General features: G+C 37.3%; 2 protein-coding genes across 2 annotated transcripts; one reads left to right on the top strand and one right to left on the bottom strand.

Moving 5' to 3' along the window:
• Positions 1 to 908: 908 nt before the first annotated feature.
• LOC145897820 (BOS complex subunit ncln-like) lies at positions 909 to 6,647 on the bottom strand. Its single transcript, XM_082986267.1, has 14 exons — positions 6,572 to 6,647; positions 6,040 to 6,208; positions 5,642 to 5,823; positions 5,399 to 5,497; positions 5,197 to 5,334; positions 5,032 to 5,115; positions 4,848 to 4,951; positions 4,450 to 4,699; positions 3,902 to 4,048; positions 3,409 to 3,525; positions 3,247 to 3,345; positions 3,074 to 3,171; positions 2,613 to 2,745; positions 909 to 1,867 (listed from the first exon to the last, which is right to left on the bottom strand). The coding sequence occupies exons 2-14, from the start codon at positions 6,197 to 6,199 to the stop codon at positions 1,802 to 1,804; spliced, it is 1,677 nt and encodes a 558-aa protein (XP_082842393.1). The 5' UTR covers positions 6,200 to 6,208; positions 6,572 to 6,647; the 3' UTR covers positions 909 to 1,801.
• A 1,626-nt stretch (positions 6,648 to 8,273) lies between these two features.
• LOC145897827 (prostaglandin reductase 1-like) lies at positions 8,274 to 10,397 on the top strand. The gene is made up of 9 exons (XM_082986276.1): positions 8,274 to 8,395; positions 8,467 to 8,512; positions 8,725 to 8,775; positions 8,841 to 9,011; positions 9,072 to 9,189; positions 9,250 to 9,405; positions 9,466 to 9,571; positions 9,879 to 9,997; positions 10,052 to 10,397. Exons 1-9 carry the CDS (start codon positions 8,287 to 8,289, stop codon positions 10,160 to 10,162), a joined length of 987 nt encoding a protein of 328 aa, XP_082842402.1. The 5' UTR covers positions 8,274 to 8,286; the 3' UTR covers positions 10,163 to 10,397.
• Positions 10,398 to 11,176: the final 779 nt, after the last annotated feature.

Here is an 11,176-nt window from a genome sequence, read left to right as displayed (position 1 = left end):
TTACTACACAACATTACTCCCATTCACAAAACAAGCATAAATGTCTAATACTCCTTTTGTCTACAAACTGTCGCACTTCGATTGTTTAAAATAGTGACAGTTCTTTTATGCTATAATTACGCTTTCGTACGACAACTTTCTGAGGCAGTGTTCGCTTGGGATTCCAGAAGAGACAAAGCACCACATTTTACCTTGACACCGTCTAGCTTTTTGTAGTTGAAACAAAAGTGGCGTCGCTTTCCCTAATATATCCAACGCCTTTTAACTGTGGAGTGTACTTCAACATCACTCATAAGCTTGACACTATCGTTCACGCGAACGGAATGTCCTGAAGTTCATTTGCCTGATTCCATTCTTGTTTTCTCTCGCTTTCTGTGCACTCCAGTCTAATTAAAGGCGCAGCTGCCGGAAGCAAGCAGAAAGGATACTCAAGACGTTGTTTTCACAGATCATGGCGCCGCTTATGTTTGAGCAAAAAAACGACTTTTTCTCTGAGACAGCTTTCGGGATACTAAGTCTCTGCCAATTTTACCTACCTGTCAATCAAGCTTAACAGCCATGGCAAAGGGGTCTGCCGTCTGATCGCATAATGGTTGTGTAGGGGTGGTTTTAATCCACGCGAATAAAAGGATTAGAGTTGTTGTACCGCTGGCATTGTAAAAAGCCGCAAGTGTTGGTTTAACTGAGCCATGGAAATGACGAGGATTAAATAACAGCTGCCTGCTGCCACCTTTAATTTGGCTGGCAATTCTCACCAAATGCTAGGTATATTTGAACTTGCCACCCAAGCTGAATTTAAAGTACAATTTAGGACTACCACTATTCGCTTTAAATATTTTGCGAAACATTTGGATACTCATTGTTTGCAGGCGAAACCACGTTTTCCAGCATTTACAATTAACGGCCGGTCATTGAACAAGTATGTTGCTTCGCATGACTGCAATACCAAGTTACATGCAAAAGTTTTGATGATTATTTCTGATGGCTTTGCATAGGTTTTGTGATTCAATTCCTCCGAAAAATAACAATTCGCATCGCTTTAATGATTTTAGAGACAAATTACGGGGCAGAACATGAACGGAAGAGACAACACAAACAAACAAACAGTCATGTTATTTGAACCAACACTAAACGTTAAAAGGATACGTGGTTGCAGGAGTAAGATTTGAAAAAACAAATACATATTGAAAGTATCCATTGGACTGGGTCCGTGCATAGTTTTGAAAACGCCAATTTGGTTTCACTACAACTATTGCAATGAGCGGTGATCTTCATAAAGTTGTCCAGTCATGTTTAATAAATAATCCACTGGCGAGTTGCCACGCAACTGTGATTAAGTTAACTTTTTAAGCTCAAATGGCAAAACAAAGCTTCTAATGTTAAAGAACCATTGGAAATCAGAGAATTGAAGACAACAACACAGCTTGGAGAGTTGATAAACAAAGTTTTGACAGAAATACAAATTTGTTCGTGAGACACATAAGGAAAATTGGCTTGAAGGTTTAGAAAAAAGCATGTTTAAGTCCAATCATATTACAAAGATCAGTGCTATGTGAATGCCCAACTTTTTACAATAAAATACGTGACTGCCAACAGGTCAATTGTAAGTTTAAATTAAGCACTACGTTAAACAGTATTGAAGGTACTAACAGCAGCTTTGTTTGCATACACGCAAGTTTGCCTTTGTTTAAAATTGTCTTCAACAGCTTTCATTCTTTCAGCTTGCGTGGACTTTCATGGCACAACAATATAACAAACCATTATTCCAATGGGAATTAAGAGGTTTGATATCACAGCTTGGTTAATGCACCTTAACCTTTGGCAGAGAACTGAGCTTGCTGGCAACATGAAGAATACCACTGAATTTCTGCATAAAAAAAATAAGTAATTTAACTTCGGAACATAACTTATCGTTTTATAAATCTTCACAAACAACATAGCCTATGTAACTGCCACGAAATTGATTTTTACAGACGTTTTGATTGTAACTACAATCACTTTCATCTGAAATGCACGCAAGCAGACAAAATGGTGCAGTGAAGTAAAGATAAGGAAACTATTGCTTCCTATTTACATTCCCCACTATTGTTTGTCTTGATACTTAAACTTCCTTTGTTTGTTGTATTGTTGTAAAGCAACAGGTGATTGTTTCCAGATAGGTTTGTGCAGCATAAGGGTTATAAACTTGACAAACAAGTAAGTTTAAAAATCAGGCAGGCTAATCCATTTGCCTAAATGCGAACGTTTTCCCCAAAGGCAGAGGTTCACCACCTGGGTCTATGGAGGGGGGGTTGTTATGGCACCTTATATTGTATGTGATTGCTAAATCTTTTTATTGGGAAGTATGTAGGAATTTTATAGACCTAAAAACATGAATCCACAGCCAGCTCTATGGCAAATAAACATGAATTGGTTTGCGTCTTAGTGCTTCTCAAAAAGGAGAATTTTGGAAAAAGTGTCTATGACTACTATGATGTTACCACAAGTGAAATAAAACTATTGATTAGTAATGCATGTAAAATGATAGCCAACGTTGCTATTTTAGTCAAACACAGAAGCAAAACTGAAGATGTTTGTTTTGTATTCAAAATTCCTTCACAGCAAACACTTACCATAACTAATAGATAGATGATAGTGATGTAGGTAGCAACAAGGCCTGTTACATAGAGATCGAACACTGCTGATCTTACAATGGAAGCACTCATTTTGTTCACAAGCCCATCATAAAAGAGAATGTCAGGATCTCTGCATATTGTAATACAACACCATTAGGAAGCACGAAAAGGGAATTGCACAATTCCTCATCATGGCATTTCAGCTACAGTGTTACACAACTTCAGTATTCAATTGTGGGCTCTTAAAAAAGGTCTCCACATTATGAGTTTATACTTTACAATTGCATTGAAAATATTTGCAATAAAACTGCTATATTTTTTCCATTTAAAATGAATGAAATACAAAAGCTTTTTCGCAGAAATGACATGATGCTGCAAAACATCAGCGTGGAACATAAAACAATGACTTTTAAGGGACACGTTTGGTAACATTGCAAAATTAGCGACAACAAACCCACCTTTTGTCTGCCTTAAATCTGATCTTTTTGGTATTTTTAACATGTCTTTGCACAGCAGCTTCCAAGGCAGTGACAACCGGGTGATCATCAGTTAAGGCCTGAGAAAATAAATCAAAACTTGTTACTTTATTTAGCTGCAAGAACTAGGTATTTATGGTGGATATATTAAATACCTGAGCAGGCCTTGGCTGATCTGCGAGGTAATTGAGCCAAGCTTGAATATGATCTTTATGAATTGCATAATCGCCGCTTGCAAAGTTTACATCTACCTCCTGTTGCAAAACACAACATGTTATACATGATAACATTCCATTAACTAAACACTATCAACTTGCCTCTGAAGCATTATAGAGGTAGCGAAGAACAGACTCTGTTAGGATTTCAATGTTCCTTGTCAAGGTATTTATGTTTACAGTTTTCTTGGTATCCATTATGGATCGCCTTGCTGCATCCTAAATAAAAAGGCACATTTAAACGTATTTATTTAATAAGCCAAGAGCACAAATCACAACTAAGATAGGAAAATAAACAAACAGTAATCAACATGGATTACAGGGCAAACAAAGTTATGTGGAAAACTGGTTTAAGAATTTTAATTATTATCCTTTTGTATGCTTACGATTTCTATATATTTGGAATGAAAAGATATAACAATGTATTTAAGTGCAAACCAGTTTGGTTTGACTGACCAAAACTGCACAATCCTGCATTTTTTAAATTTGTTAGTTAATCCTTGAGACAATGGTTTGAGATCAGATCAGAGTTATATACATTTACACAATTGTTGGGGTGATGCAAATCCAGGGTTCAACCCTTGCATTGGTTTACCTCATGATTGTCCACAGCTGACAAAGTGGCAGCATGGAGTCGACGAATCGAGTACCTTTCATGTTCCCAAGCCAACAAGTCGGAAGAGAGACGAATTTTTTTGTGCACAATTGAAGTGTCTAAATCGGGATCAATCAACTTGGCAACCTAAAACAAGGTTTAGAACACACTTTTATCGAGGCACAGAACATTTTTACCTTTCTTACATGTGCTTCACTGCAGTGGATTGTCAGAGTTGCATGTAAGTGTTTATTATTGTTTTGGCTTTTATGTAACAAGATATTTACCGAAACGAAACACTGTCAAATTTTTTTATGCCTCCAAACGCCCTTTCATTCTCAAGGGTCCCCTTTATAATGGAAAAGAGATTCATCCATCTTACAGTTTATTAGGGCTTATCATGAAGCAATTCGTTTACACTGGCAAATTCAGTACTCATCCAATAACAAAAAAACATTGGGCACATATTTAAATTTTAGGCAGTTAACTTGCATAAGAAAAAAACAAATAAAATAGGACTATCACAAACATAGCACAACCGAACCTACCGTTTGTATATTTTTGTGAATCTGTCCAGCAACTGTATTGGCAGCAGGTGGTTTTGAGACGTGCATTCTCAATGACTTCACATTAGCGCCACCAAGTGAATCAAGACACAGCACCAACTTAGCATTATTCAGCAATGAAGATGTCACAGCCTCCGAGGAGCCAGCATTATCTGCAGCATCTTCAATCCATTTTTTAGACCCTTGGTAGTTGAACTTACCACCACCAGACAATAAAAATAGGATATTGTGCCTGTAAATAAAAAATAGTATATACTCCTTAAAGTGTTGTTACACAATTTTGGAGAATTGTAAATTAAGGAAGTAAACGAACAAGCAATTAAAGCTCGACTATTTATAACAAATTTACAAACCATTTACAAGCTAATTAGAATGTTTACTTGGGATGTGTTCTTGAGTTGCTATAAATTTTGCCAAGGATTCTTGCCAACTCGAGTAGAGCCACAACACCACTGGCATCTGAGTTTGCACCATGGGCCATAAACTGCAAATACACAAGATTTCAAATTACACCAGAAAATTTGTTTGGATTGAGACCGGACACTCAAAAACTACAACACATACCGGTGCAACACCAAATGCGTCATAATGAGCAACAATAGCAATAGTGGGCAGTTGTTCTTCCATTCCCAGTCCGGGCAAAAATCCCTTTAATAAAATCATAAATTTAAATATGCATGGAAATTTTCAATGGATGTTCAAATGCTAAGTTGTTTAACACAACATTACCTCAATGTTGACAAGTGCGTGATCAGGCAGTGCTTTGCTTTGTGCTCCACTGGCCACAAGCTGATAACCGACCGAAGTTGCTGAAGATATTATGGCTTGGAGTGCTGAGCTGGTATCTGTGCTGGTGGAGTGAGTTACCTGGGAACAAGCAATAAAACATATCACGTATACAGTATATGCAAGTTGGGCATGCAAGTTGTACCCTGTTGTAAATTTCTTTCAGCTCCTCATCTTCATATGTGAAGTATATTGGAAGGTTTGATTCTATTCTGAGCATTTCGCTTTCCAAGTCGATAAATCTCTGCAATATATATTTCAATAATGTGATTATACACATGTGGCAGTATTTTTCATGGACCAAAATGGCAACTCTGTTTAAAGCACTTGCTTAATCTGTTTGCATAGTATTAGTAAAACAAACATAAAAGTTTTTTTCAAAACCTACATCCATTTCTTCTTGAGACATATTGCCACTGAGTAAAACCACAATGGCACTTGGACCCCGATCTAGAACCTCCAGGTAACGGGCATGGGTTAATTCATTTGAACGAAGAAGAACACATTTACGTGTAACTGATGAAGACTGAAATGTTCTGGCTTCAGCATTCACAAGCGAGCTGCGACACCCTACACAACAGCAATAAAGTAAAAAGTGTCGGGTTGTAGTAAATAATAAAATTGCGAAGGTTTTAGGTCTTGATGAACAAAATGTCATGTGAAATTTAGTGGCAATCCATGAGGGAAAAATATTACATTACATATGTGAAAAAGGATCTGACTAAAATTACAGCAGCCGATATTTTACTATTTAGGTTTCAGGTACATACTGTCGTAATTATATACCATATGTATTTCCCTGTAGATCAAACTGCTGCATTCTGTAGACTGTAAATTCATGGGCAGCATCCACAGTTGGTGAAACAACCAGGAGAAGAACAGGAAAAACAGCTAATACCCCCAAAGGAAATCCAGTGCGAAATGCTTCAATGGCTTCTTCAATCATTGTGTAGGCCTGAGAAAGTTACTATTTGTTATCAGGTATAGTGTACATATAAGAAAAGTTATGTTTCCGAGGTTAAAATCTTTCGGTTTTAACATAAAACAAATGTACTTCGCTATAAAAGCATCGTCAGTGTCTGTAACAACAACGTAAAGCTACATACAGAAAAAGCCCAGTTTTGTATCAAGCACAATATGTGCAACCACAACTGACTCGTGACTCCTAGGTGTTACAAGACACAAGACAGCAACAGAAAAAGATAAGAACACGCAGGTAAAAGATTTTAAAAATTTTACTTTTACTGAAATGTCATTGGGGCAAAGTAGCCAGAGAAAGGTAAATAACAACAAATTCAAAGAGATAGTCCAGACTTACTTGTACAATGGTGATAAAAAATGCAAAAATCTGCAGAACGACTCAACAAAACACGTTTTCGAAAAGTTGCCTTGATTCACAAGCTGAAATCCTAAAATCTTAACAGGGCACAAGGAAGTACACAACAATTTTAAGAGTCATATAGAGGTTCATTAAATCATTTTTTATCAAAAAATTAAAATGCACATAACCGATAAACATGAAACATAAAATTACATAGATAAAAACTAAAACCGAAACGCTATCGTGTCAGGCGCTCATGAACAAATATACGCAATTGGTTTGGAATAGGTTTATCAAATATGGGTCAAAGCTCGAGTTCGGACAGATGTGTAAGTCACGTCAACAAACTTTGACTCAGAGATTAAAAACATTACAGCTTCTCGACGATGACATTTTTTTACTGTTTTATGCGTCGCAAGATATGTTACGTCGAATCCCCAAATTCATGACATGCACTGCAACGCTTCCGTGAAATCTATTCTCGTCCAAATTATAGCAAAATTACCTGAACCGCTTCCAACCAACGCTGTTTAGGAGTTTTTTTGTATATGTAACGTGATATAATATAAAACTAAGACGGGCAGACGTTTGGATATTGACGGTCATATCTGTATTTTAGTAGCGAAATCTGGGTACGGGGAAATGGCAAAAATAACCAACTGTAACGAATTTGAACAAAGTACCACTAATAGTCAAATTACAGTAATACAGTGAGCCACAGAATGACGGTGTTGGTGACCACTACATATCAAGCTGCAGTGGAGAGGAAACTAATAAGCTTTCAAATTAAACTAAACCTTATTACGGTCAACCTGACCAACAAATAATAAAAGGAAGGTAAGCTCAGCGAAACGGGATCGTCAGTCTTTTGCACAAAAAGCCCCGAACACGCCTTTACATCTTTTTGTAGCGCTATCCTGTTGTAACGCAATACAGGAAAAATGTAAGCTGTTGGGTTAATTAATTAATGCCCAACTTCGCAATCCCTGTTTTTTTTCATACTCTTTGATAATGTTCGGTGTACATGACAATGATTATATTTTCATATGTTTGTTAAACTGTATACTTTTTTGTGCCCGATATGTAATATACAGATGTGACTACGCCCACTGACGTCATACTATAACAGTATTTGTTCGTGTATTTCAATCGACAAGGAATATTGAATCGAAAATCGCTGGTCAGAAAAAAATGAATATATATAAAAGAAAGTGGTCGTCCCTGACTTGTCCCCAGTAATTTGTCTTTTTTTGCCTGTTTCTCGCCTAGTTTACGAAATCCGAAGGCAATTCGATGCGTAACATTTAAATTATAGGTAAATACGACAAACCAACGTCACCATTAAAAAGATTAAGTTCAATGCGTCCTCGTGTTGTTCACCGATAATTATAAAGTGATTGCTGATGCCAGTCAATGTGCGACCCTTCTGGAAAGAGTAACATTAATTTTGGCCTGATTTCACACAAACAACAGCTGAATCAGCACAATTGTGAAAGTGAATCAGCACAATTGCTAATGTGTGCATTTGTGTGTGTGTGTGTGTGTGTGTGTGGGGATGACTTACGTTTCCAAAAACAAACAAAAACTAATGTCACTAAACAGAGGCATGTAAATACACAGAAATATTTTCAATAACTTAGAATTGTTAATTCTAATGAACTTTGTTCAAACAATTATTTGTGTTGTTAAAATAAAGAACAGTTTGGAGAAACATGGTCAAGTGTAGGTCGTATTACAAAACGATAGAGTTTGATGGATTTCCAAAGTTATCTGATTTCAAAATGGTGGAAAAGGATATTGATGGAAATCTCACTGATGGCGGTTAGTTAGTTACCACAACACAATTTTGATCAAACTGCATGTGGCTGAAGTGTAATGAATTACTTTTCTAGAAATACTGACTGAAGCTGTTGCCATCAGTGTGGATCCTTACATCCGGTATGGTTAAGGATGTGTGACAATATATCCTATATTATTTATAAACCCAAGCAAAATACAAATTGATTTTTTGGGTGCCTATCTCAGGTACAATAACTACTGTCTTTCCAAATAAAAAGTAAGGTTTGCAAATGAGAAACACCCAACTAAAAACTGCCTTGAGGCTGATATGTCTCCCATCCAGTGGTTGACATCTTCCTATTTTTCTTCAGGTTGGTCCAGTTTCCTCTCACAGTACCAATAATTGGATACCAAACTTCCAAGTAAGACACTGCTCAGTTCTCCATTCTAACCTGCTTAAAGCCTGAATTCAGAACTGTACAAATAGAGTGGTGGAAAGCAAAAGTGAGAAATACCCTAAAGGGTGTTTGGTAATGCATGAGGGAGGTTGGAACACAATTTGCAAGGTCAATGAAATGGTGGTGTGGTATCGTGTTGATGAACTGTTATCAGCAAAAGTTCCTGTTACAGCAACACTTGGAATCCTTGGAATGCCTGGGTAGGTTTCAAATTTAGAGACTTGTACAAAAAGTAGAAATTGAGCAAATGCTTTATGCAGAATGACAGCCTACATGGGACTTCTAGAGATCTGCAAACCAAAACCTGGAGAAACTGTATTTGTAAATAGTTGCGCTGGTGCTGTTGGGAATGTTGTTGGTCAAATCGCAAAACTTAAAGTAAGTTTTGGGTGCATTGGACCTGTTTTTAATATTTGTACACTTTTGTTGCATACTTAGGGTTGCAAGGTAGTTGGATGTTGTGGCTCTGACCAAAAATGTAAATTTGCAAAATCCATAGGATTTGATGGCGTCTTCAATTATAAGACTGCAAACCATTGGAAAGAGGAAATTGTGAAGATCGCACCAAGTGGGATTGATTGCTTTTTTGACAATGTAGGTTTTGTACAAAAGTTCTTTATCATTTTACATGGGTGTATCCATCATGATTTGCAGGTTGGTGGCCAACTTGCGTCCGACGTCATTTATACGATGAATAAAAAAGGTCGGGTTGCTGTTTGTGGAGCAATAAGTTCCTATAACGACACAGGAGTGGGAAAGGGTGGGTGTTTGTGAATGTTAAACGGACGGCGATTTCGGGAAAATTTCCGTCTGTTTTTCGCTGGTATGCCGAAAGTTAAAAGATAAATCAAAAGTTGCTTTCGCGCCTAGTGTGACGAGACACAACTACCATACCCAAGCTTTCCAAGTTGTCACTGTAAAATAAAAAGCCTAATTTGCGATATACGTTTAAAACGATTGTCAAAATATCTTTCAAATACCTATAGTACTTCGAGGATACTAAGGTGATTTAAACCTATAAACAAACCACCTTTTAGTGGATGGATTATTGTTTTATTTGCCTGTAGCGGATGCTATCCAGACGGCCCTAATTTTGAAACATATAACATTGAGAGGATTTAACGTAGCAGAGTTCCGAGACAAGTTCGGCGTTGGTGTAAAAGACCTGGCCCAATGGATTGAGGATGTATGGACTATTTTATTTAGTAAAGTTAAAATTTCTGACAATGTGCAATTCTAGGGGAAAGTGTCAATACACGAAACAATAACAGAAAAGTTTGCTAAAGTTCCACAAGCCTTTATTGGAATGTTAAAAGGTGAAAATATCGGAAAGGCGGTGGTCAAGTTGTAAAGATTCTGTCAGTATGGGACCGCTATTACAATGCCGATTCCACAGTTTTGGTGCTGTTTGTAACCTATTGGTGCGGCGGGAAAATTTGTATTTTTCTGTCCACCGCATGTCAGTGTTTTTGTTGAAGGAATTTCGCCAGTTGCAAATGTATTTTTGTGCTCGATAGTCATAATGTATCAGCTGGTCCCCAGGGGCATCTCGAGTCTTGCTTACAATATATTTTGACTGAAAGTGCCGCATACGCGTGAGTGCTGGAGTGGTGGGAAAAGTATCACGGAAAGCACACCATTTTCGATTTGCTGTTGGTCCCAACTTTTCGCCGCACGAAGGCTTGAAAATTATGTGCCCGTCAGTGTAGCGTTTATTCGCCAAGACAAGCAGGTCCAAAGAGAAGGTCACATTGCATCGATCGTTCATATATATACGTGTGCGACACCTAGTGGATTTTTGTACATAGAAATAACACCACAGTCAGTAGTGTATAAACTCACATGTCACAGTTTTAATCATTTTTACTTAGCCCTGCACGTGAACAAATTTGAAATTTCCGACATTCTCCAATACGTTCACGGAGTTGCAGGGACGTTTGATACTTGTGCAAAAAGCCAACACTCCGTACATCTTAACTCCAACAAACTAACTACCTTTGCGTCTTTTTAATTAAAATACAAACAAATGAATAATAATAAACATACCTTGTATCACAACACGTAAACGCTCAATGCGGCGACGAGATTATGCTTCGATTGCGTACCTCGCTCTCCTCCCTCTGTTCTTTGTCTACCGCGGCTCTCGGTTAAGGCGATATTTGTAAGATTATTAAAGTAAAGAAAACAGTAGCATGGACATGGTTATTGAAACGTCGATTTGATTATTAAACCCAAAGCCGATTTTTTAATATGTCAGGAAGAAGCGAAGCGATTAGCCGAGAATACCACATACGCATGTACGCTACGTAATTACAATGTGGTACAAATATCTCAACGAATAATATAAAATTTTAATGCCGACGTA

Source organism: Ascidia mentula, chromosome 4 (assembly GCF_947561715.1).
Source record: "Ascidia mentula chromosome 4, kaAscMent1.1, whole genome shotgun sequence".
Taxonomy (NCBI): Eukaryota; Metazoa; Chordata; class Ascidiacea; order Phlebobranchia; family Ascidiidae; genus Ascidia; species Ascidia mentula.
Note: the sequence above shows the minus strand (reverse complement) of the source record. Positions and strands in the feature narration are given on the sequence as shown.